The 27488-nt window shown below is 45.9% G+C and overlaps 1 protein-coding gene across 1 annotated transcript in view; it reads right to left on the bottom strand.

The window, feature by feature from the left end:
* Nucleotides 1-7331: 7331 nt before the first annotated feature.
* LOC127229878 (uricase) overlaps nucleotides 7332-27488 on the bottom strand; it is a 36070-nt gene continuing 15913 nt past the window's right edge. Inside the window, exons 5-8 of the mRNA XM_051194952.1 lie at nucleotides 15373-15556; nucleotides 12605-12728; nucleotides 10765-10848; nucleotides 7332-7806 (exon numbers count right to left, since the gene is read on the bottom strand). Of these exons, the coding sequence (XP_051050909.1) occupies nucleotides 7732-7806; nucleotides 10765-10848; nucleotides 12605-12728; nucleotides 15373-15556 (467 nt within the window). The 3' untranslated portion in view covers nucleotides 7332-7731. The remainder of the gene's footprint in view (nucleotides 7807-10764; nucleotides 10849-12604; nucleotides 12729-15372; nucleotides 15557-27488) is intronic.

The raw sequence follows: 27488 nt of genomic DNA, 5'->3' as shown, positions 1-27488 counted from the left end.
TTTTGTTCCTCACATGGATTTCCATGAGTGTGGCCTTGGTCTACAACTGGTCACAAATGCACTTGCCATATGGGACACATGCATGTGTGCATCAGGAAAGCTCGCACATGTTATTAACACGTGTGTGAGAGCTGATGATATTAATTTTAGGCACACCAGCGGACAGGATACCAGAATAAGGGGGCTTCAAGGAAGTCCCTGCTGTTAGCTTTGCTCACATACATTGCATTTGAATGTTGAATTCAGTCCCTAAAATTAGATGTAATGGGCTGACTTAGTCTAGGTCACAGGTTGGAAACTGTTCAATGGAACCTAGAACCTAAACCGATATATGTTTTCCCTTGGTCAGAGCACGCGCGTGCATGTGTGCATGTGTATATGCGTGTGTGCATGTGTGTTTGTGTGTGTGTGTGTGTGTGTGTGTGTGTGTGTGTGTAGTGGATAGTTAATGGACATGGATGTGAAGGAAAAAGATCAGTTGCTGGGACAGCCTTTATATTATTTTTAACAAACACCCTACATGAATATAGATTTTCTTTTGTCCTTGGAGTCAGGAAAGCAAATCATCTTTTGACTGCATTAGTGAAATATGTCTTTGGGGGAATTTAATTTGCAAAAGTCTAATAAACTGCAGTTGTCCAACCACTTTGAGATTTGGAAGCCAGAGGAGAAAAGCACTCAGGGACGATGGTTCCCAGTCCTTGCAAATGGATCTGCAGGGTCAGACCTGGGCCTGGGGTCATGCAGTGCTTCTTTGTAATGATATGGGGGCTGAATGAAATCAAGTGTCCAAAGAGCTGACTGCTTCGGGGCCGATATGCCTCTTAGGAAAAACTTGCTCCCAGGAAGAGGAGAATCACAGTGTGCACACTAAGGAGCAGCTTGTTAGCTCCACGCAGGAGCTCCATGGGCAATTAAACAACCTGAGCACCGTTTCTGGCCAATTGTGTGACACTGAAAGATAACGAAATCCGAGTCCATTTGGCAATCCTGCCAATTTGACTCTTAGAATCACACGGAGGCAACAAACCCTGGGGGGAGAGTTGGTTATAGACTCACCTTGATGTCCAACAAGGAAACATCCTGCAAATAATGTTACAGAAGCCTTTTGTTACTCACAAGCAAGTAGCTAAACTATATAGCTCAGTGAGGTACAGTTTTCCTGAAGGAAGAATCAGGAAAGATTGGGATAGTTAGAAAATGCTCCCTCTTCTGCAGGATAAGGTTATAGGCTGGCCCATGTCCTCAGCAGCAGCTTACAGGCAAGGTTGGTAAGAAAGTTATGGGCAGAACCGATGGTTGTGCCGGACAGGCTTGAGTGAGAATCCAGCCCAGCAAAGATCATCAGGACATGGTAAATCAAGCTAAATGCAGCCCTCACTCAGAGGGATCACACAGTCTGGGAAGTCAGATGGACCTGAGCACCACCCACTGAGCGACAATCCGCCCTGAGCAGTGAGGATGACTGTGCTGCCTCTCAGGTACCCATGGGGCACCTCAGCGCAGAGACTTGAAGCTTCCAGAAAAGTGGGGTTAAGCAATGAAAACAAGCTTCCTTCAGGGACCTCCGGCTCTAGCACGGTGACCCATGTTCACCATCATCTTTGTAAATCAAAGGCGGCAGAGACATTTGGTAAACTGTGTTTCATACACTTTTCTCAGTGGATTACATTCAACGTTTACATAGTGGAAGCAAACTAACTTGAAAAATAATGCTACAGGGCTTGTGGGGTCACCCTGAAGAAGAAGAGGCAGGGAGGCTCAGCAAGCAGCCAGCAGCCCCTGCCTTGCAGAGATGCTGTTTGGGGTGGCATTCTCTCCACCATGCCCAAAACCAAACGCTCCGGGTAAGACATCCTGCGCGCAGTGGAGGGAAAGCAGAAGAGTTGTAACAGGAAGCCATACGCTTTCCACTGGCCGTCCTCCTGCAGCCTTTTAGCAGGAGCTAGGCAGGACCACGGCCTTTACTTCAGGCAGCCAAGGGATCACTGGGACAGATACTGGGGAAACCAGGGGCGCTGACACCAGTAGGGAGCTGAATGAAAATACCCTAAGCAGTCTTGGAATCACACACAAAACCGCACTCAGAATGTGGTTTTATTACTAAGATCTCCCCTCACTTCAAGCCTAGAGCCATCACAGAATCAACAGATGCTTAGCCCATACACCGCCTCTTGGATGCACACGGAGATGTGGTACTGTCTACAAGTCCATTTGTACAAGTCTCTGACCCCCCCCCCACATACCTAAAATAAATAACCGCAAGTTTGTTTACACACGCAACTTCTATCTGATGTTCTAAGAGTGCAATGGTCTGGGCTCTGTGTATCCCTGCTCTGCACTATTCAGCTGCCACTCAATGGTGGCAGCACACACACCTAATAAGGGTCCTAAGAATTTGGTTTGAGTATGGCTGTCTCTGAACTATGCTAGAAATAGCTATTTTCCTTGAAAAGTGCCAAGTTTGCTGATTGCATGATCCTACAACGTACAGTCTAAGTCACTCCTGTTGTGTCCTCTGGTCAAATGTTCCCCTGGGAATATGCTACGCAATCTATAGCCAAAATGCTCTGCCTGCTTGGAGCAAAACCTCACAGAAGTCAGGTTTAGAAGCCACACCGACTTTCAGGAAAGCACCCTGTGCAGCGTGTCATCTCCAGATGGGTACCACATCTGCACCTCTGCAGGGTCCTCCCATCACTACTGCACCTGCAGTGTTAGGAAAGCTCCAAGGGGACATCCTCATCGCCTTGAAGTGGGACCCTCCTGAGCTAAGTGGGAGCCCTGGATTGTGGTGTCAGCTGAGTTCCTGTGGGCAGGAAATGATCACGTAGCCATATTAGTCATGATAAATCAATGCCCCTTTTAAATGAAAAGAGTTCAGTCTATTGGACTTGCCTCCAAATTACTATTGGCCACCACATCAAGTCCCATTCAATATTAGTTTCTACTGCTGGGAGGCAGGATACTTGCTACTGACAGTTACTGGCCATGGGAAGCTAGATCCCATGCCTCTGACTCATATGTGGCCAGGTATTGACAGCAAGATGTTCCCAGAGAACACATACAAACTTGGGTGAGACCACTTCCTTTCTGCCAAAGGTAATTTCTGTAGAGGGATTTGATGATTAGACACCAGGGACCAAAACTTCCAGCATGGAAGGGAATAAATTCTTTGATCTCAACTGGGTAATAGTCCCATCATCTTTAGCAGGTGCTTACCATCCATTTCATGACCACTGGGGCCTTATCACACATAAGGATGAAGATGGCAGAGCAGAAGTTGATGAGCCTGAGTTTTGGCACCATCACTGAGCCGCCAGTCAGTCTGGGACAGTGTATCACTGCACTTCTTAAGTAAATAAAATGCCCTTTCTACAAAAGACACTCAAGGATAGCCAGCTTCGTGGGATCAAAGGCATTCTAACTCATGAACCACCACAGATAATCCTGTAACCCTGTGTTCTGAGATAAGTATAGTTATCAGTCCCATCTCAGAAATGAAAGCTCCAGAGCTTAGGGTATAACTCCCTTAGGGTCATACAGCAAGCAAGATGTTCTTGTCAGGTCTTTTACTGGCTGGCTGCATTTTGCAGTTACACAGAAAGGACCAATTACTTTATTAATCATCTTGAAAGGTAATCTTGTAAGGAATCTTAAAGGAATCACAAACCTAAACTTTTATATATGAAAAAGAATCAGTCAGCACTATTTTAAATATTTAGGGTACATATCCATTTGTTAATAGGCTTTTATTTTTTTAATATCAGGAGATGGGAGGGCAAAAATGGGTATCAACTAAACCTAGCAAGAAGAATATATCAGCCTGTAATAATTGGGCTGTTTTTTTCTTGTTCCCTGACCTTAAATAGTTCTGAATTAAACTATGTGACTTTGTAAAACTTTAGATTGTCTTTTTGAATTTTTCACTTCAAAGTTATTTAACAAAAAAAAATCTTAGTGTAACTTGTTATTTCCAGTGCTTTGTTTCAGCTGTGACTCTCTGAAACTCATGAACATATCTCCAGACATTAAGGGTAAAAGAATTTAAATTGGCTGGGCTACTGGGACTCAATTGTTAATCCTTAACTTGAACTATAATCCATGCAGCTCCTTAGGTGAAACTCACAGACTCAGGTTGTGAAACATACCCTGGTACTTATTTTTATTCACCAAAACTCTCTCTCTCTCTCTCTCTCTCTCTCTCTATATATATATATATATATATATATATATATATATATATTATAACCAAGTCCATTTAAATGAAAACAAACATTTATAGACAATATTTGGGAATTTGGGTGTCATTCTTTCCAAACTACTTCCTGCTGGTAAGGGGCGCTGTCATGGGGGATTCTAAGAAGATGCAGAAATCCTGGCTGTAGTCTGTAAGGCTGCTTTGTTCAGCTGTTTTGAATGTAGGATCACCTGGTACTCTGTTTCAGGCGGTCTGGCTTGATCAAACCACATTAGTCTGGAAGGAATCCACAGCTTTTCTATAATTCACACCACCAGAGGAACTAGGATACAAGGCGTATTCTAAGAGATTCATATAAAGTCCCTCACAGAACCGGGAAGGGACAAGTCCCCCAGAGCACAGGGGAAGTGGGGGAGGTCAGTGAATGGAGAGAGAAATAGGAGAAAATGAGGGGGAGGAAAGGAAAACACGTGCGACCAGGAAGATTGAGCCCGGGTAGGAATAGAAGACAGGAGAGAGAGAGAGAGAGAGAGAGAGAGAGAACATAAAAGAAGGAGCCAATATTGGTTTGAAGATAAAATTGAACACAAAGAAAGGTCTAGAGAACTACAAGACTGCTGCCAACTAACAATCTGAGCTTCCGTGGAAAGGCTACCATAAATGCCCTTCCTGGAGAGTGAGATCAACAACTAACTTATCCATGGAGCCCTCAACTAATGCCTGTGGGAAACAGGAGCAAACACCCATACATAAACACTGAGTCGAAGTAGAACCTAGATGCAGAGGGAGAGGACAAGACCAGGCTGCAGAAACACATAGAGACAGCTTACCTGAACAAGGAGAAGCTAATGGGCCACTAGACTGATAGCTGGGAAGCCAGCATGGGACTGACTCAGGCCCCTCTGAATATGGGTCTCAGCCAGAAGGACTGAGCAGTCTAAGGGACCTCAGACAGTGGAGCCAGGATGTATCCCTGGTGCACAAAAGGACTTTGCGAACACATCCCCCATGGAGGGATAACTGCCTTAATCTAGAGATAGGAGAGAAGCCCTAGTCCCTACTTCACAGGACCTGTCAGATCTACATGACCCCAACTGGTTGGCATTCCCCTACATATGGAATTGGGGTGGGGGGATGGGAGGGAGGGTGGTTAGGGTGCATGTGAAAGGGCAGAGAGGGTAAAAGGGAGGGAGGGAAGGAGGGAGGGAGGGGGAATTGGGATTGACATGTAAAATAATAAATTAAATTTAAAAAAATGCTTTGACTCCAAAATTTAAGTTCAAGGACAAGTTACTGGGGAAAAGGATTTCTATTTTTGTTTTCACCAAAACTCTTTTAAGCTATCATTATTATTCTCAATTTAGACAGTACAGCTTAGGGAGAGGTCATCTTCTTGACAATCCACAGGTAAAAATGCTCAGGCAAATGGATGCTTCCAAGAGATAAGCAGATAGTATTACAGGCAGTGGAGGCCTCCCCACGTCTACTCACACCATGCTCGATACCAGGGAAGGAGAGCTGCAGCAAACATGAAAAGGCACTGCAGAAGCAAAAGACTTTCCAGGGTCTGCAGTCCCGTGGCCTTGCCTAAAGGAGATTGGCCAGTCAGAGGATTCCCTTCTGGTGCGCTGCACCTGGAACTTCAATTGCAACTTGGTGCTGCTCTGGCATGACTAACTGCACCTGATGGAGCTAATGTGCTTACAGAGACGTGAACCCACATTTTTCTAGGGGAAAAGGTCTGAAGTCACTATATTCTCAAGTCGATAGAGGCTTCAAAAACCCTCAAGCATTTCTGAGAGCCAGTCTGAGCAAAAGCTATGGGAAGAGAGTCTCTCTCTCTCTCTCTCTCTCTCTCTCTCTCTCACACACACACACACACACACACACACACACACACACACACGGGAGGTGGGGGGAGAGAGAATATGGAGTTACTCTATTAACCTATTATAACATGGCAACATTGCTCTTACTCATCATCAGAGCATAAAGAATCCAAGTCCAGTGCTGGGTATGAGTTACTACTTTTGGCACTGTTGGCCAGTGAGATAGTGTCGGTTATGGTCAGTGAGGTCCTGTTCTATTGGTGTAGTGAAACATAACAAACAGCACCTTGGGAAGGAGAGGATTTATTTGGTTTATGATTCCACATTACAATCCATCCTCAAAGGGAGTCAGAACAGGAACTTGGATGCAGGAGCTGATGCAGAGGCTGTGGTGTTGCTTACTGGTTTGCTTCCCGTGGCCTGGTCAACCAGCTTTCTTATAGAACCCAGGACCATCAGGCCAGTGATGGCACTACCTACAATGTTTTTAAGTTTCGTGGAATACATGCAATGGATAATGTCAGTAAACTGATGTAAAACTAACCACCACTCAAGCCTGTACCCATTTTTAAGCCATCAATTATGTTTATATTCCTCTGATCATGAAAGCAATAGGAAGAATATTGCTTATAATTGGAAGAATCAGAAAAGTACATGATCCAAAGCAAATCTCATTCATGGATCCCATGTCCCAGAAGTCTCTGCCCTGGTGTTTTCAGAGATGTGTGTCAGAGGGATACACCTTATTCAAGGAGAAACATCGTGTACTTACTTTAACATTCCAGTTCATGCTAAGTATTCCCCTATGGTTGTAAAAGCAATACAGCAATGTCATAAAAGTATTTTGAGACTAGAAATAAATCATCAATGATATATGCCAAAAGTTTTTTTTTAGAAGACAGTAAGAAATGTTCTTGTCTTTATTCATGCTAACTGGTAGCGGAACTTACAAGTACATTTTTTTTTTTAATTTAAATGTCTTTATTATTTGAGAATTGTATATATTTTGGTCATATTCATCATCCCAGTTCATCCCAGATCATGACCCAACTTCGTGTTTTCTCTCTCTCCACCCCCTCTCACTGAGGCCAGTTTGGGTTTTATCCGTCTACTTCTGGGCATGGAAATGTCCCTCCAGTATGGTTGACATACTAGGTGTCACACCCTTAAACAAAACTGGCTTTCCCTCTTCCAGCAGCAACAAAATGCCATCAACTCCTCAGCTAGGTGTGGAGTTTCATGCCCAACTGCTTTTAAAGTAAGCTTTTAAAAAACACAAATGTTCAGTCAGTTGAAATCACTATGGATTTTGTTTCACATGATTTTATTATATTTTCTGCACCACTCAGAAAAATCAGTAGGATGACAACCCTGTTTGCTTCTTAAACTTGGGTTCAGATTAACCAATGTGATTATTTTCTTGATGATGTGATTCCGAAGACTGATTGTAAGGCAGAAGGATACCAGGCCATCAAGGGTATCTCTGTGATTCTTCTAACACTGCCAAGGGGTTTTTAAGGAAATTGTCACAGCCATGGAGAATGTTGTGCCTGCTAATGTGGGGATCCACACAATGCCTTGTTTAGGAACAAAGAAAGAAATTGCTTCATACAGAAGAAAGGAATCAATATCCTAAGTTTAAATTTTCTGCAGGTAAACACACTGTGGTCCCCAGCATCACAACTGACAGGAGCCATAATGTTACAGCCTGGAAGGCAGCTTCCTCTTGACGGTCCCAGTAATTTTGCCGTAGGGATTGTCGAGAGGCAGCAAAACCTGTAGAGGAATCACAGGGTAACTTCAGAGGTTTGAGGGCAGCCTTCTCCTCTCCACGATCCAGTGATTAGCATAGACCCTACATCCAGTAACTGATGGAAACGGATGCAATGACCCACAACCAAGCACTGGGCTGAGCTCCTGGAGTTCAGTTGAAGAGAGGGAGGAGGGATCATATGAACAAGGGGACTTAAGAGCATGATGGGGAAAACCACAGAGACGGCTAACCCGAGCTCATGAGAGCTCAAGGACTATGGACTGACAGCTAGGCAACCTGCATGGGACTAAACTAGGCCCTCTGAATGTGGATGACAGTTATGTGGCTTGATCTGTGGGGAGAGGCTGGCAGCGGGACCAGGACTTATCCCAGGTGCATGAACTGGCTTTTTAGAGCCCATTCCCTGTTGTGGGATACCTTGCTCAGCCTTGATACAGCGGGGAGGGGCTTGGTCCTGCCTCAACTTGGTATGCCAGACTTGGTTGACTCCCCAAGGACAACCTTGCTCCCTCTGAGGAGTGGATGGGGATGGGAAGAGGAGCAGTGGAAGAGGGCCAGAGAAGGGGAGGGAGAGGGAACTGGGCTTGGAATGTAAAGTAAAAAATAAAATTTCCTTAAAAAATAAAAGAGAATTTTATTTTCTTGTCAAGGACAACTGAGTACTTGTGTAAAATGACCCCAAGTCTAGCAGTGCCAGATCTTCCTTGGTATAGTCCAATGGTGAGTTGATTTTTTTCAGAAAATACAGGAATTTTGAGGGATGTATATGCTGTTTTGGGTTATTGTGTGTGTGTGTGTGTGTGTGTGTGTGTGTGTGTGTAGGGACTGGGGAGGAGGTTGTGTGTGTGTGTGTGTGTGTGTGTGTGTGTGTGTGTGTGCAGGGACTGGGGAGGAGGTTGTGTGTGTCACACTACTCTTGTAGAGGTCAGAGGAAAATTTTATGTAGTTTCATCTCTCTCTTGCCTTTATATGGGGCCCAGGGTTCTGACTCAGAGCTGTGTATCCAGTGTGTACCTTTACCTGCTGAGCCGTCTCCCAGCCCTCTACCTTATTTTTTGGGACACTGAACCTAGATCTCATCAGTTGGGTGAGACCAACTGGCCCGTGAGCTCTACTTCCTCAGTGCTGTAACTATTGACTTATTACAGCTGAGACACGCTGCAGCATCGGGCTGTTTACATGGGTGCCGGGGAACCAAACTTGTGTCCTCATGCTTACTCAGCGAGTGGTTTGATGGCCTGCCACCAAAAAGCATTTTGCTTGTGTGTTAATCATTATGATATAGCTATTTCTAAATGCATTGTAAAATCCTGCTTTTCAAAATGCGATGGATACGTTTGGCCTTTTTTGATGACTCACTTTGGACATCCATCACTGTTTCAGCTGTAATTCAGCCATTCCCTGAAGATCACCCGAGGTCCATGGGGCTGTGGGTACAATGCTGAATAGACCCCAGACAGCGGTGCCTAGAGCCTGCCCTTGTGGCCACCCCCAGCTGTTGGCACTGTGCCTGAGCTTCCTGCTTCCCATGCGTTGCCTTCACGGGGCACACATACGTGTTAGCATCCAAATGTTGACTGAAGCTGTGCCCCTCAGTGTGAGGACACTTTGCTCAGGCATAGGTCCTTCTTTATTTTATTTTTTATTACAGAGTTCTGCATGAAAGGCCCTGCTGGGGTCTGGGAAGGATCATCCTCTGTAGCTTCTTTGTATATTTCTCTCTGCGACTCCCAACCCACTCCACAAACACTCATCTGCTTCCAGCTCTGGAGGAGATGGATGTATGGCTGAAGGCCCTCGTCACTGTGCCGTGAGCTGAGAGTTCGCCTTGCCCTTCTTCTGTTTGGACATGGCAGACATGGTCAAGACTGTTTTCTGATCTGTCTCCCGACCCTCGGCGAGTAATCCTACCAAAAAGCTTTCTGTCCTCGTCCACAAATGCAGCTCATTGCCAACCGTTCCTTCCTCTGAGGTAAACAGTGTGAACTTGGGGCCAGACTTTCCTCTCCTGCCAGCCAGGGCCCTAGGTCATCTCTTATAAGATAAGTAAGCCCCATGCCTGTTTCACAGTACCCAGGGCAAACATGTGGCAGATGGTGCAGAGTCAGTAGAACCCAACAGCATTGTTTGCAAAAGAGAAATCAGGGCCCTGGTGGGAGGGATTGGAAGGCTCCTGGGTCACAAGTCCCAGAGTGTAAGAGCTTCTCTTCCATCAACCTTGTGCATCCCAGCGTGTGATCTGCATCAGATTGCCTCTTACTCCCTCACATACACTAAACACAGTTACCCCAAATAATGCTCCAGATGGGCCAAAAAGCCCGGCTCAGAAAACATCCATAGGGCAGGGTCAGTTCTGATCTCCCAGGAAGTGACCACAGAGGCTGCCAACCAAAGCTCCAGGCCGCCTAGTCAGACAATCTGATTGTTGCGGCTAAGAGGAAGCCGGGGCTTCGTGCTTCCCGAAACAAAGGTTCCCTTTGAAGACACGAATGCCTCTCGCTCTTTCTGCCAGTAGCACAAACACACTTTCATCTCTCCCGAGTGTATTGTGTGTGCTCCTGAGTTGACTATTTAATCAAAAGGTGGGCACAATAACAGAAAATGAAAATACAATCCTGCCTTCTCCTCACTTCCTCGTGGTGGAGGGAGCAATGCAGCTGTGTGCGACCTTCCGTGGCACTTTCCCGAGGAGATCTTAGAGCCTTGGGTACACTCTGTCCCTCCCTGCAACATGCAATCCTCCTCTATAATCACTCATCCACTCTAGAGCACTCAGCCTCAGGCATTGAAAGACCCGGCAGTTGAAGAAGGTTCTAATCAGCAGCGACAACTATAAATACTCCCCCAGAGCCAGCAGCTGCTACAGGTTTTAGGCAGTGATGTCGTCCCAAGTCGACAGGGAAACCGAGAGGCGGCTCTGGGGCAGAAATGTGCTTTCAGTGATTTTCAAACTCTCTTACCTCTTCCTTGTTGATCAGCCCCATTTTGGACATGTCGATGTTAAAGTAGTGGATGTTTGGCAGGCTGATTTCCATATCTTCTATCTGGAACCCACAACAGTGTATGTTACACTTGGCACTGGAGGGCCTCTCCCTTCCTCCATCTACCTCGCCCGTCTTGAGTCGCGTGTTCATGATTGTGTCTCTAAAGTGCTCTCCCATGCTCCTCTGCTCCAATCTCTGTTCCCACACGAGTCTTCCTGAGATGGGTGGCAGGCCCATTCCCCTCCCCTCAGTATAGAACCTCTGAAGAGCTCAGACTCCCAGGGTGATTCCTAATATTCATAGGATAAGTGTGAAACTGCAAACCCATGCATGACAAAGATTAAGCAAACTCTACTTTACTAATTTACAAAAATACTTTTGTTAGACCTATAAGTCAAGTCAGGCTGTAATTTAAAATTCTGGCTCTATGTGATACTATGTCAGGACATGGGAAAAGCCAACCCCAGACCATGGGCCAGCCCATCTTCTCTCCTGCAATGGAAGGATAGAGATTCTCTTTGTATGTCAAACCACATCCGTTTCTCCAGTTCCCTTCTAAGTCTAAGAATGTGCAACCCAGTGGCAGGAGCCTCCAAGGATAAAGCAGGTCTCTAAAAGAGATCTGCCTAAGTCTCCATGCTACTGGGTAAAATGTTCTGGGGGGAGCTGTGAGCACCTGAAGAGCTGGGTGCCTTAGTTTTACCAACTCTATTGTATGGAGGTAGGCACAGCAGAGAAAAGCTTAGAGGAATACGCTACGGTGCTAGGCAGGGAAGCCCCTCTGGTTCAGGTGATGCTTCTTTCTCTTCTTTCAACATGTCCTTGACCCATGCTTTCTTGACCATACTTCTGCAACATCATCCCACAAGACTCCTAGCCTGTGGTCCATCATGCTTTTTTATCATACTGCTACCAGTAATCACTCTAGAATGCAAATCCTGCCATGCCATACTTTGCTGTAACACCTCAGCGACCTTTAGTGGCTCTCCAAATAAAGCACAGACTATAAATAAGCCTAGATATGGCCTCTTCCCACCTTACGTCTGCACACAGGAAAGTAGTCCTTTCTAGCACATGTCGCATATGGCAGTTGGTCCTTAAGAGTAAGTGTCCATGAGTACCACCTCCTCCCATCCCCCCAGCTGTGCTGCTCCGCTCTGTTACCCTTGAGTGAAAACCCAAATTATGCTCAGCTCAACCCTCTCCTTCCAGAAAATCTACCTGGTGCTACCCCTTACATTAGAGATAAACTCTTGCCCCATATTTCCATAATAGCCTATTGTTGATATTTTTAAAACTTCCCTGTTTTCTTTGTTCACTTAATGATGGATTGTTTGAGTGTAGGGACCATGTCTAGCTTATCTGTATATCCCTTGGGTCCTTCCAGAAACACAATGTCCAGAAACATCAATAGCTAGATAGATGGGTAGATGGATGGATGGAAGGATGGAAGGATGGATTAAGTCTCTCTATTCCTGCCATCCATTCCTTGAAACATACAACCTCTGTCTGTCTAGCTATCACTCTATCAAGGCATGGAAGTGGCCTGAATCTGCAGTTTAAATTAGTGGTAGCTTGAAGGAGCTGAAAGAATCTTCAACAAAACCGAAGCACTGTGGCAGCGGCCTGTGTTTTTAGGTTGAACAGATTTTTCCATTTTCTGCTCTTCTCACTTGCTATACCAAGCTTTAGAACAACAACAGATGTCACTTTTCATGTGTCTTCCACTTTCCTATTTTAACACTCAGCTCTTTCTTAGAGCTGACAGGAGACACAGTTTCTCTCGGTCCTCAGAATGGCAAGCGACAGAGCATACCTCAGGAACCTGGCTCAGAGACAGGACTTGTATGTCATAGAGCGTCTTCTGTACTGAAGGTGAGTATTCACCTCTGTCCGAGGGCCCAGCAAATTTCTTCAGGACGATGTCCCGGATAGTGCCCCTAGAGCACAGAATGGGAGGCTGAAGGAGCTGGTACGGTTTGTTAGGAACTCATTATAAAGCTAAGAATTAGGAGCCAAAATGGAAACCAGCAAAATGCACTTCACGTCTCCCCTTTCCCTCTTACTTATAATCTCTCTCTCTCTCTCTCTCTCTCTCTCTCTCTCTCTCTCTCTCTCTCACACACACACACACACACACACTGCATTAAACAATCACTAAGCATCTACCTCTTCTCATACCAAGGCCAATAGCATTTCAGCTTTCTACCATATGCAGACTGTGTAAGAGAGACTCCCAAACACAAGCCCTCTCCCTGCTGTGCAGAGCAACTTCCTTGAACTATTGGCTCAGGGGTCTTAGTGCCATTCTGTAAGCCAGACACCTTATATGAGTAAATCACCGAATCTTTATACAGGTGAGGTAGTACCATGATTAAGCCACCTCCTCCCAGTTCTTTGTCTTTCATGGGAGGCCCTGCTTGGCATGTTCAATCTGATGATCTCAACGTCAATACAGCAGGCTCCAGCTACCCAGGGAGAGTACTTGAAGCAGGCAAGGGAAAAGAGGACTAGGGTGAGGCTCTTTTTCAGGCATTTAAAAGCCTCTCGCATAATAAAAAGAGCAGATAAAAACTACCAGTGGGAGTTTGTAGCAGGAGGAACAGATTCCAGCTCATCCTGGGGTGGAAGGATCAGCAAAGGAATGAGATCCACAGTCGAAAGTAAGCGCTGGGTGTTCAGAGCCTACTTGTTCCCTGTCAGAGATATCACAAAACACACCTTTACATGACAAAGCATCTGTCATTTACTCTGTGTGTGTGCAAGACAGTGTGTGTGACTGTGGGTATCTGTGTGTGTGTGTGAGAGAGAGACAGAGAGAGAGCATCTATGTGCCTGTGTGTCTGTGTGTGAGAGACTGTGTGTGACTGTGGGTATCTGTGTGTGTGTGTGAGAGAGAGAGAGAGAGCATCTATGTGCCTGTGTGTCTGTGTGTGTGTATGAGAGAAACTGTGTGTTTGTGTATGTGTGTGTAATAGAGACTGTGTGTGTGCCTATGTGCATGTGTGTGTGTGTGTGAAAGAGAGAGAGACTGTGTATGTGCCTGTGTGTCTGTGTGTGTGAGAGAGACTGTGTGTGTGACTGTGTGACTGTGACTGTGTGTGTGAGGGGGGAGAGAGACTTGTGCGTGTGCCCGTGTGTCTGTGCGTGTGTGTGTGTGTGACTGTGTGAGAGTGTCTGTGTGCATAATCAGCTGTCAGGCATGTGCCTCTGTATGGAACACAGACGTCAACCTCAGGTGCCTTTCTTTGTTGGTTACCCTCCATTTCCCTTCTCTGATATTTACCTGAAGTTCACCACTGATTCAGCCAGTGAGCTGCAGGGAACTGCTTGGCTGCAGCTCCCACACTGGATCACAAGAACACCATGCTGCCTGGCTTTTCTGTGTGAGTTCCTGTGCTTACATGCAGATGCCCATATTTGGAATGCAAACACTCTCCTGAATGAGCTCTCTCCTCAGCCACATTAACAAAACACTTATAGGACTACCAGAGGACTTGGGGCTTAACCTGTGGGTGACCAGTTATCACCATTTTCCTAAAAACCAAGGGGTTTCCTGGGACATGGAAGTTTCAGGATTGAAACCAAGAATGCCTCTGGCAAGCTGGAAGAGCTAGATGTTATCTTCATTTGATGGGGTCCAGCAGCAGTAATGTCTCTTGAGGTGTTGTTATCAACCAAAATTCTCCCAGGGCCCAGGAGTGAGCCCAGGGACCTTCATTCTCACAATGTCTTGAGTGAGTCCACTGTTCACTAATGACTGGAAGCCACTGATACAGTTGAAAAAGGATGGGGAGGGCCGGGAAGACAGCTTGCCATGTGAGCATAGGGATCTAAGTTCCAACTCCAGCACCCACACTAAGAGCTGCAAGTTATGCTGCATGCTTAACCCCAGCACAGAGCAGAGCACAGACAGATCCTGGGCTAGCCAGCAGGCCTAGCCTAATAAGCAAATCCCTGGTCCAGTAAGAGACTGTCACAAAAGCTGAGGTGGATAACTCCTGAGAAACACCACCTGAAGTGATTCTCTGGCCTCCATATACAGTAAGAGCATACACACTTACTGCCAGTTTTCAGGCGTCTGTGCTGGCCTGCCCTTGGGGTCCTGACAGGACACGCCCTCAGCTGCAGCCACTGAGAGCTCCACCTGTGCACACTCACTGTGTTCCCTTTTAAAAGAGCCCCGCCCACCTTCTCTCCCTCCCTCTCTCTCTCTCTCCCCCCTCCCTCTCTCCCTCCCTCTCTCTCCCTCTCTCTCTCCCTCTCTCTCCCTACCTCTCCCTCTCTCTCTCCCTCTCTCTCTCCTGTCTCTGGGGGCCAGTCTCACCCCTCCCCTTCCCCGTTTTACAATCCTTTCACCCTAATAAAAAAGACCCTGCTTGAACTCTGTTACATGTTCTCATGTCTTTCTCTCTCAAGCCGCTTTTCTTAGATTACAATCCTTACACACACACACACACACACACGGATGGGGAAGTTCCTGAAGAACTAGGAAGTTGAGTTGACGGCTCGCTAAGTTTCTTCTTTGATGTAATGCTCCGTTACCCTGGCCTGGTTCTGGGCCCCAATGCTCACTTGACCTACCATGTAGCCTCAAAGTCCGCGTCGCCTCTCTGGTAGCGCCACTTGCAGTACACTTTTGTGGCAAAGCATCTGTCCTTCACCTCGGGGAGAGTGGTAAACTGGTCCTTGATGAATCCTTCAAATCCAGACTGGGTTGTTTTCAAGACCTTGAGGTCCTTGATTCCAGAGTAAATGACAGCAGGTGCTGTTTGAGACAAACGGATGGGACAGGATGAGCACGCGCAGAGCCCGGTGTGTTCCAGATGTCGGCAGCAGTGCAGGTGCTGGCCACAGAAACACACACACTGTGCTTCCGCCGCCTCGTGTCCCTGCATCCTTCTCTATGGACTAACGGACTCTCTGCCCTCTCCTGTCTGAGGAAATTGGAAGGTCCAAGGATCCATGCTAAAACAACTTCCTCCCGGGTACCCGTGAGGGTGTCTCAGCCAAATCATCTTACATGACGCAAGGTGCACGTCATTCAAACAACAGTGGTTTTGACAGGACTCGATGAGATCCCCAGGAGCGTCTTCTCCCTGCCACAGGACTCCTTTCCTGAAATATGTCCTCTGGATGGTCTCCAGCGGCTGGGGACTTCAGTCACCACTCTACCCTGAGAACACTTGGTGCCCTGGTGGGTATAAGCTCAGCCAAGACCAGACAACCTCATGAGCGGGTAATAGCTAGCGTGGACCTGACTGAGCGCAGACAGAGTGGGAAGACGAGGCCACTGGCACGGGCACTGACCTGCAGAGCTGATATGTACAGAGACTTCTGGGTTTGGGCTGAAGCTGCTTTGTGGGTATCAGGGGTTGGAGAAGGAATAAAAATGATGAAGGGGATAACTGGCACCTTCTCTCTCAGCTGTCCCTCAAAGGGAATGGGTGGTGGAAGGTGACGGGCGCATTTGGAAGATGCTGCCAACTGTGTGCTGAGTAGTGCTAGCCCCAGGGCCTGTGGCAATACCATACACGGAAACATCTCTCACATTCTAAGATGGGCCCTGCATGGACCCCTGAGGCACCTTCAGCAAGCCTGAAGCTGTCGGCCAGAACTCCTTGCCCCAAAGCTGTTATTGATACTTTTCCTGTTTTGATAACACACACCTTGTGGGGAGGAGCTAAGCCTAAAACTCCTGTTATTTTCCACTGTGTGTCAGTACTTAAGCCCGTTCCATCCCCTCAATAAATGGCACTCTTCATTTGGCATTCCAACATTGCCATTGAACCAATGCCCCGCTGTCATGTCTCTTTATTTCGATCTCTAGGCCTTCGCCTGATTCGTGGAACAGATCGTAGTGCGGGTGCTACACTAAGAGACTGGAACTTTCGCCTATTGCTTCATAGCCAATGTTAATAATGAAGCTTGAGATAACCCGGGACTTGAGACTGCTGTCCTACTGTGTACACAACTGGTTTGTTTAAGCTGCCTTTAAAAACACAGTGCAACAGCCAACCTTGCTTGCCTTGGCTTTCCCAGGTAACCAACTTTTTACAGTCTAAGCGGATGTACAGCTTTCATCCGATATTCAACCCCAGCCCTGACTCAGAGAGCGATATGCGTATGCTATGACTATCATTTGCTGAAAACAGCAAATAGAACAAAAGCACCCTTGTGAAATAGCAATCAGCCATAAATATTGAACGCAGCATGCAAATACTGTCTGAAAACGTTGCTTGTTATCTGGGTCAGCTGGGGCCAGGAGAGTCTCGTCCCCTACAAAACCCTGTTAAAGGTTTCTGAAAAGCACCTCCACCTCCCTCCCCCCAGGCCATTCATCCCACATCATTCAATAAGTACAGAGTGAAAAAAGCTTGTTAGGGATACATGGACAGACAGACACATTCGACAGAAGACATGAGGAGACAGAAGCAGAGAATTCAGATCTGGGCTTGCTCTTGGTAAAAACACCTCCGGGAGGAACTTAGGTTCCTTTTCCTTAATGCTGCACGGACTTATTTTGGACTCTCACTGATGCATTTAACCAGTGCAAGGGCCCGGAGGATGGAGGGCTTGTACAGAGCGAGAGAGAAGCCATTCTTCGCCTTTACATATTAAACAAACGGTAGCTCTAGCGGTGTAGTGGGGCCTAGACAGAACACGGCACTGGCACATTGGGAAAGCCCAGGTGTACTCAGCAAGGGCATTTCTTCCCAGGAGACGGGCAGCTGACAACAAAGCCAGGCAGAGTCCTGAGGCAACAGTTGTCCCCAGTGGGTACAAACATCTTCTTGAGCATGAGTAAGGCAGCCTGAGCAAGCTCTCACAAGGTGAGGGGATTTGGATGGACACCTGGAAGTTTAGCACTGGGAAATCTACAGCACCACTAAGTTCAGTTATGAATAGCACCATGACCTTATGTGAATGCATAGGCTGGCGAGGACAGAGGACACTTCGGGAGCATTACAAAAACTCCTGAAGTCCCATAGCAGGATTCTTAAGGCTATTTCTTTTCCATCTCTAAGTTGGTCCTGACAAACAGCTATCTTTCATGGCCTGTCTAGTCTAAAAGTCAAAGGTCAAAAGTCCTGGACATCATTGTTTTCTCTTAATAACGGGAGAAAATAATTCACAGGCCACAATTAAAACTTGAGGGCCAGTCACGGGAGCCCACATCTATAATTTCAATTCTTGGAAGGTTGAGGCAGGACAATCGCCACAGCTAGAAGCCAGTCTGGACTACACATGGTCTTATATAGCAAGAAGGGTCAAAAAGTACCAGTGAAGCTCTTCAAAACGCCAGGGTGTGTGGCTTCAGTTGCTGCCAGTCACCCCAGAGCCAGATGAGCAATGCCTATGCTTTGATATTTCCGAAGGAATGCAAGTCCTACCACCAGGAAAAGCGATGGCCAGAGGTTAGTGGTAGATCTGCTGATTGGTTGTTCTGATTAAATGAAGCATTGTGTGTAGAATGTCCCAGGATAAGCCGGCATGACAGAAGAACTTACCTTCTTCAGAAGTTCTCCTTGGATGGCCGTACTCAAAGAAAGACCAAGAGAATGCCTTCCGCTACCCGGGTTTGTCTGATTTTGTTTTATTGTAGTTTTTGTTTTTCCTTTTGCATCCTGATACTGAACCATCCAGGGTCTTGTGGGTGCTAGGCAGGTTCTCTGCCACCACACTGCATCCCTGGCCCAGAGTCTAAAGCTGCAAAGGCAGTGGTCCCACGCAGTCAGAATTTCACTGTGATGTGTCTGTCTCAAACCCAAGGGCACCGCATTTGGGTGCAGGAGCAAGCATGCCACAATGGACTCTCTCTTGCCTAGAGAAGCTGACTTCCTGGTGTGTTACTGTTAACCTTCCCCTCACCCTCCATTTCTCACACTCCACGTAGCAAAGGAGAAGAAAAGACATCACCTTTGGCTGAAAGCATCCAGTTTGTAAGCTTCTGGCCAATGCCTTGCCAAGGCATTTTCTTACTTAGTCCTCAGAAATCTATGGAGTAAACGGTTTTATGCAGAGGACTTTTCATTCCTATGCCCATCCTCACACAGCAAGAAATGGGCAGAGGTGGGTTTAAATTCGGCAGCACGCCATGAGATTCCGTGTTTCTCTGCCCCCCTTTTAGATCGTTCTCCATCTGTGCAATGTTTCTCCTCCCATAAGCTCTCTGCCTCATTTCAGCACTTGAAGAGGGCTTTCCAGGAGACGAGAGGGTTGCCACCTCCCATCCACAGTGGGCTTGGGGGACTCTAGCCTTTGAAAAGCGTCTCTTCCATGCGATTGGGGAGTAAAGGCTCACTTTCTGAAGTGGCTCCTGTGCATCCTGAAAGTGTCTCATTTCTTAAATTTTTACAGGGATTAAGCAACTAAGAACAATGCATGGCCTGGCAGAAGCCCCAAGCTCAGGTCCCAGGGTCCATCTGGTTGGCTCACAACTACCCATAACTCCAGCTCCAGCAAGATTTGATGCTTCTGGATTCTGGGGTTACCTGCACTCATGTGCACATATTCAACATAGACACAAACAGTACACATACTTTTAAAATAATAAAAAATAATGAAGTGATACATTTTTTAATGATCTAATAAAGCCATTGAAAAACAAAATGCAAAGCTAGGCACAGCCATAGAGGCTGGGCAGTGATGGCACACACCTTTAATCCCAGGACTCAGGAGACAGAGGCAGATGGATCTCTGTGAGTTCAAGGCCACCCTGGACTACACGAGAGTGAATCAGTCTAAAGGAGAAACAGAGCTCACACCTTTAATCCCAGCACTAGAGAGGTATACAAGACAGGAACAGGCATTCGGTCTTGGACAATTAGTTCCCAGCCACTTTAAGGATAGGATCTCCACAGCCTTGGGAGAGGTAAGAGCTCTACTGGCCAGCTGCTTTGCTTTTCTGATCTTCAGCTTGAACCCCAATATCTGTCCCTGGATTTTTATTATCTGTGCTACAAAACAAACCTCAAAAATATAAATTTCCTATGAATTCCCCCCCAAAAAGGAGAGTGACTCCAGTCATTACAAACGAGTAAATAGAACACATCCTCTGGTCATTCCAGGGAAACAAAATCCCGGAGAGGAAACAGAAGACGATGGCCCAGAGCTAAAACAAATGTGGTTGAAAAAGTGAAGGGAGAAATAGGTCCCTTCTGCATATTTTCCAGGGCAGCCTGCCTTCCATCACCATCAAGCTTTGGCTTCTTCCATAATCTTAGTCCTAAAAGAGTGGTGGCGTGTGTAGTGTGGTGTTGCATGTCTAGAATCCCCAGCACTGGCATCCAAAGTTCCCTAAATTCAAGTCCGGTGCCCTTCCAACCACACCACTCTCCCTCTGCATAAAATCCATGCCCCTGGAGGGGTCATTTAAGCTCTCCCCATCTTGACTTTGTCATCTTTGAAATGGAGATGGCAGCCACGATTGGGTTTTGGAGTCGGCATGTGCTTAAGATAATACATGGCTGCGGTGTGCAAGGTGCACTGTGGAAGTCACCATGCTGAGGTTTCCACAGCTGGCTTTCCCACCCCAGTGCTGGCCACCTGTCTTCCCATACCCTACAGGCCTGCCAGACTCAGAAACCAAGGACCTTCAGCCTGTGTTCCACCAGTCCTGGAGGACGTGTATCAACCTCTTAGAGCCACAGCCCTGCCTGGCCACTTTGAAATGATTTGTTTTCTTACTAGACTCTGGAAACAGGGGGAAGGCCCTTGCATTTTCAAGTGTGGTTTGGCATCAGGTTCCCACAGAATAAATGTCTTCTGTTCTCATGGACAATTAACGATTCTCAGTTCTGTCCAAGCAGAAGCCAGCAACTCTGATGCCCTCCATCGCTGTGAACCAAACCGACAAAAACGATCCTCTTTGAATTTTGCAAGTTTTTTTTTTCCTCCTTGGCACACGTTAGACATACTGGATGAAATCAGAGCTATTTTATCTTCTCTGTTGGCAGTGCCCCAGCCTACTGAGCACTGGTTAAAAAAAAAAAAAAAGAAAGAAAGAAAGAAAAAACCTGCAGCTTTCAAATTCATGGGGCCATCAACTAAAAATATGCTTCCATACACATTCAGAAGAGATCCCAATTTAGATCCACAAGAAGTAATTCTACCAAAAGCAATGTCCTTCACTGGGTACCATCCAAGGGGAGGACTTCAACAGCCCAGGTCTCCCCACCACGGCCGTGGGGTAACGCAGCAGGAAGATTTTTACATTTTACATTGCTACCACACAATCTCTTCAGCTGCCAGAGTCCTCCTACACACTCAGCAAACTGTGGTTTCTCTCTCAGAGAAGCATGTATCTACCCTTTAGCTCTCTAAGGGAAAGAAACTCACTGCGGATTAATAGAAAACAAACCCAATGCCTTACCTACGCATCAGGTGTCAAAAAGTACAAAGCTTTCCTGAGCTGAGGGGGTAAAAACTCTTCTGTCATGTAGAGGATAATTGCTTCCACAGTTAACGCCTCCAAAAATGGACAAAAATAGCTGAAGGGGGAATATTTTAAAACTATATTAAATTGTTCTACTATGAGGCCACAAACTTGTAAAGGGCTAGAGGAAAGCAAAGATCCACTAGTGTTTGCCTCTATTGGCCCTTCTGCTCCCCCAAATATCTTCAAAGCCCAGACTGTGTAATTCAGGGTGGGGGTGTGGGAAGAAGAGATGATGTCACCAGGCAGAGGTCTAAGTCGACTTTAGTTTGGCTGGGTGATGAGGAAGGTGATTTTAGAACCTTGTGTCTGCCAAGAGCTTGTCCTATGGAAGGAGCCAAAAGCTTCAGTCCAGGCCACAAAGAATGGAAGCAGCTGTCTTAGAGCGGCCTCTCTGTCGAGCCCCGCACTCCTTCTGTCTGCCTAGCTTGTCCTCCCTTAAACCTATGTGATCTGCCCCTGGGCCTTGATTTCATCATCTTCATTGCTTATCTCCAGCTCCCGGTAACCTTCTTATCAGTAAATGGGAGTGCTTTCTTCTTCCACTATCAAAATACAGTATCTCTTATTTGCAACCTCTCTTTCACCTTCCATTTCTCTGTTTAGCTTTTGGTTTGGCTGGTACACCTTTGTTGTTGTTTTGTTTTATTAGAGTCAGAACGGGAGCCAATGAATGTTTGAATAATTGTGGATTTTATCGTGAGGCTTGGGAACTGATTTAGTACAAATTACTGACTTACCCAGCACAGTGCTGTCCAGGCTAAGCTAAGCTCCTGGTCTAGAAGAGAAAGCATTTAGAGGATTCAATGGTGCCTAAAGAGCAGAGGCTAGTTCTCCTATCGAGGCATGGGAAGTCACCAATAGCAGAGCAGCCTTTGACCCTGGGGTGAGCAGATTCCTCTCTCCTGCAGATGCTCTCAAAGGAACCAGCCTACTTTGAAATACTCAAATTTTCAACATAATGAGGAATCTGTAAAGGATCTACCAGGAAGGAACAATATAATGGATTTTAGAGCAACTCCAGGATCTATGACATCCAAGACTCAGCAAGCTTCCCAGATTGTTCGGGGAAGCAGGAGGGAATTCACTCACCTTCTTGGGGAGGATCCCTTGGGGGTTACATGGAAGATGTGTGACTGAGGACATGTGCTGTGGTAGGGAGGGTGCTCACAATTCTAACAAGCCCCCAACAAACCGCGAAGGTTTGTAAAATAGGCCGTCACTGTGTCCTACACAAGGACACAAGGACAATGCTTCTTTTTTGTTTTTTTATGTGTTGGTGTATGAGTGTGTGTGTGTGTCTGTGTTGGTGTGCGTGCATGTTTATGTGTGTGTGTGTTGGTGTGTGTGCATGTTTATGTGTTGGTGTGTGTGTATGTGTGTGTGTGTGCATGTGTGTGAGTGCATGCACCTCTGTCACTCTTCACCTAATAACCTTGGGACTGGGTCTCTGTAAGGTCACCATTTTGGCTAGGCTGGCTGACCAGCAAGCTCTTGGCGTCAGAATGTCTTACCCTCCATGTCCTGAGTTCCCATGCACAAGCATCCATGCACTGTGTACTACTGATTCAAACCCAAGTCTTCATGCCTTCACAGTGAGAGTTCTTAGCCTCTGAGCCATCTGTCCATGGGCATTGCTTATGATGATTATAACATGACTTCACATCACAATTTCTTCCATTCTAATTCTTAGATAATAAGCAAATTGGGAACTGGACTTTGCCCCACAAAACACACACACACACACACACACACACACACACACACACACACACACACCCCTACTCTCGAAAGAAAGATACAGATGGTTTCACGTGTGTGTATGCACACAGTTGCGTTCAGTGCACGCAGGGCTGGAACCCACTCACTGCACAACTGTCCTCTTACCCCAGTCCTGCCAGGCCTGCAGGTTATCAGAGCAGCATGAGCTCCAAATGAGTGGATTGGAACTTCTGGGCAAACTGCCACAGGGCTGTCTGTTCCCAGGAGCCTTGTATCCGTCTGCAAAAGCAAAGGACCTGAAGTGCTTCTGAGGCTGCCCTTTCTACTGTGCAGCTCCAGCGAGCTCTGTGATTAGAACTTAGGCAGCGGCAGCCTTGTGATCAGAAGTCAGGCAGATACTAACTCCTGGCACACCAGTGGGAAGAGAACTGTTGTCTTTGATCAGCAGCAGTGCCTTGGACTTGGCCACCGGTAACTTCCGCATCCACTTCCCTGTCTGAAAGAATCTTTGTAGAAATCACCAGGGATGTTTACCATCTCCTGAGTTCCTCTTCAGCCATCTTTTAACCTGGATTTCTTAACCTTCCTGTAGCAGATATCAAATCAATTTCATCTTCTGCTTGGACACTCAGTGAGACCATATTTTTTGTGATCTTCCTCATTGGAATGTGACCGTATGAGTCTTGCCAGGGGAAGTACTATGGGTCATTAATGACCTGGTACTTATGTCTTTACATCTCCACTTATCTGACATGGCAATTTATCATCAAGATGAACCCTCAAAATAGGAAGGTAAGGTTGCCTAGGATTCCATCTAACTTCCATGCTGCTGAGCTGAATCATGTCTACCCCGACAACAGACTGGGCTTGTAGGAAGAAGCCTGAGTTCTAGGCCATTGCATATGGGTCTCGTAGAAGCACGTCCTGCTGCCCCTGCAACCATCCTGAATGAAAGCGTAGTTTTCTTCTCCTTCTGTGACACACTTTCTCCAGACACCACACTCTTTCACCTCCATCTTCCGTCTCTCCGACCAGCCTTCTGCCGAAGTCTCAAACTAGGGAATCTTCCCTGGGCCCCCTTACGTCCCCTGTTCTCACTTTACATGGTGGCTAGTCTTGCTTGTCAACTGGACTGCCTCTGAAAACAAGGAAAGCACCAGCCACCAGGCACTCCTGTCAGGAACTGTCTTGATCAGATTGTTTGACGCAGGAAGACCCACCCTAAATGTGGGCAGCACGTACTAGTGGCGACCCAGATAAAAGGACATGGAAGAAGGAAACTTTGCTTTTTGCTTGCTTGCCTTCACTCTTGCTGGCAAGTGCATCTATACCGTGAACTGAGGCCCCACCCTTTCACCGGTATTAGAACGAGGTTCTTGAGGTGTCCAACACAGACTGAAGACCAGTGGCTCTCCAGGAACCCTCCGGGCCTTCACAGCTGAGACATCCAGTCTTACAGATGAGGCAACCAACTACAGGATTCTTGGGCTCTTCAGTGTGAGACGGCAATTGCTGGACTACCTGGACCACATCCTGTAAGCCAACCTACTAATCACCCTTCGATATGTACATGTTTATTCTACCAGGCTTGTTCCTTTATAGAATCTGGCCAACATGCGTTATACATTATTTCTGTTTTCTGGGATTACTTCCTTCCCTGGGGCAACATTCACATTGATGATCCTCAATCTATCTCCATTCCACATTCTAAAACTCACCATCTTTATCCTCCCAACTTCACTCATGTGTGTATTCTCTCTGGTCCCAGGCCTTCTAGTTTAATCCCAACTTTTGTAACTCCTTCCTTCCAACCTCTGGTGCACCAGTTACATTGCATCAGAGCCTCACAAAGTAAGCTCAAACAACAAGTACCAACCTGTGCTTCTCCTCTGCCTTCCCGCCTCCTCCATCTCTGCAACAAATCCTCAGGCATCTCAGTACCATTTGCCTTTCTAGCCTGCTCACCACACTCTGATCAAAACTGCCAAACAAGGTGAATCTACAATAGCTTTATTTGGGCTCAGTGTTTCACTGGATTTCAGCCCTCGATAAGAGGGAGAGCATAGTAGAACAGAGGGAGCGTGTGGCAGAAGCTGTGTGCATGGCAGCTGACCAGGAATCAAAGATCAGGTCATTCTTCTGCCTGCCAGCTAGGTCCCACCTCTTAAATGTGCTCTGGGCTCCCAAAATAGCCCCAGCTGCTGGGAAACAAGCATTCAAAATGAATGTTTGATGAAGACCATAGACATTTACATGTATACAAGCACACGCGTGCTCACGCGCACACACACACACACACACACAAGCTTATTCACTCACTTGATTGATAGAGATCTCTGCTTTTCTGTCATCAAACTAAATAATAATTATGGCTACTATGTAAGAACTTCCTATATGCCAGGTACTATGCCTATAGCTTTAATAAAATAAATGTAATCATCTCCTTTATTTCTCTGGTTAACTGTAGAAGTGGGCCTCAGAATCCTCACACTGCAAATGAAAACCCACCGAGGAACTGTCACACACATGCTCATACTCATGCTATTAACTAGTGAAGCTCAAATTCAAACACAGCTTATTGTGATCCTAGCCCTCTCTGTAATTCCTGACAGAATTACAATGTGTTCTGTGGATTACTATGCAAATTGCCTTTAAGTTAGACTATACAAGCTAGTTCAGCTCAGGAGGCCCCTCGGAGGCCCCCAAGAAATCAGACTCATTGACCTTAGTCCTGTTCTACAAATGTTTTGCCTCTTCAACAGTTAAATGAGTATCTATCCAATGTAGGCTCATCATGGGCTCAGGACACCATGATCCACATCTTCCACTCCTTTCTGCACCCTGTGCCTCCAAGTCTCACTGTTTCTCCATGTGGACCCGTCTTCTTTCATGACCAGCCTAGTGCAAATAATCCTGCAAAGTCAATGGAAACATTTCATCTCTTCTGCCAAAGCCTTCTGCATTGCTTTGAGAAGAGTTGAGTTTTGGAATATCTCCATTCCAGTAGGATGACCTGTGGTTTTTAGCCTTTCATGTTGCAATGAATTTGTTCACAAGTGTATGTATCTCTAATAGTGAAATCTACTGCAGATTCTCTGACATCAGGGAAAGTCCCGAGCATCTCCTCACCACCTTCTGTGCATGTAACAAGTCTTCAAGGTCCACTTGCTTAGTAGACAGTGCATGGATGAATGACCCCCAGCACTTTTGAGCGGATGATTTCCATAAGTGAATTTAGCTTTAATCAGGCTCTATTCAAGTCTACTTCGGGTTGTTTCTAGTCTCTGAATCTAAGATAAAGACTGGGATAAAAAGTGTGCTAAGTTCCCAAAGTCTCTAAAACCAGGTAAGAGCTATGCTGATCAATACAGTGGACTCCAGTCACCTGTTGTCAGTCAACACCCGGAATCTAGCTAAAGTGACTCAAGCTCTACTTGACAGAATGTCCACATGACTTTGGAGACTTGATTTATTTCCAAGAGTGACATTTACTTAATTAGTATTTATTTCATAAGTAACATTTTGTATTAAGCTAAACTATTATTAAAAATAGTTTTCTTCATTCCTTTTTGATTTCCTAAAGTGACTACTAAAAATCTTTAAAACTATATACAAAGTTAAGCAGAACCGGCTTACACTTTTCTGATTTCATGACAGTAGTCACTGCGGCTTAGGAAGATAATGTCAGCCCTGAGTTAGGATGTGTTTCTCTTTTTTGCCTTTAAAATCACATGTAAAGAAAGAAAGGGAGAAATACCCAGACTGAGGAGACAGAGAAGGCAGGGAAGGGAGACAAGATGGAGAGCAAGGCTGAGTGTTTTAGATAATAGTTCAGCTAGGGAGTTCTACCACACCACTAAGAATGTGGTGACCCAATCATCTCTTCAGCTTAATACAGCAACTTTTCAATCCGTTTTCTATAAATAACTTTAGACATGCTATCAAAACATTGAGGCAGACTTAGCACTATAGAGCCTTAATTCAACTAGTTAGAACCATTAAGGGATAAAGAAGGAAGAAATGAAATAGAAACAGGAAAAGTTCAAAGTCAACACTGAGTTCACAATGACCATGATAGCCTCTTACTGAGATAGCTGAGTTTCTGCCATCTTTGTCATTGTGCGTCAACGCTCTCTACTTCAAAGAGATTCAATAATCTGAATGGATTATTTAATTCTGCTTCAGACGATTCAACAAATCAATGGAACACAAGCTTTGGGAATTTTCTTTGCTCAGATTAATTTTTGGTACTAATAAGGTCTACATTATAGTAATGTTTCATAGTTAGATTTACATTTTAAATTTCTTGCTAAATATAGTTATGTAATAGTCATTGCTATTTTAAATGAGACTGGTTTTAAAGAGATTATAGTACTATTAGTATTTTATTATGCAAGTAAAATGTCAGGGAAACATTAGTAATTTCAAATATCGGTTACTATCATTATCTCATGATACTGGACCAAAAATATTGGCCAGCAAAAAATTGGAGATTTTCATTCCTGTCACCTCCAGCCTTTGCTTTTTCTTGTCCTGTCTC

This window comes from Phodopus roborovskii, unplaced genomic scaffold (assembly GCF_943737965.1).
Source record: "Phodopus roborovskii unplaced genomic scaffold, PHOROB, whole genome shotgun sequence".
In the NCBI taxonomy this organism is placed as follows: domain Eukaryota; kingdom Metazoa; phylum Chordata; class Mammalia; order Rodentia; family Cricetidae; genus Phodopus; species Phodopus roborovskii.
Note: the sequence above shows the minus strand (reverse complement) of the source record. Positions and strands in the feature narration are given on the sequence as shown.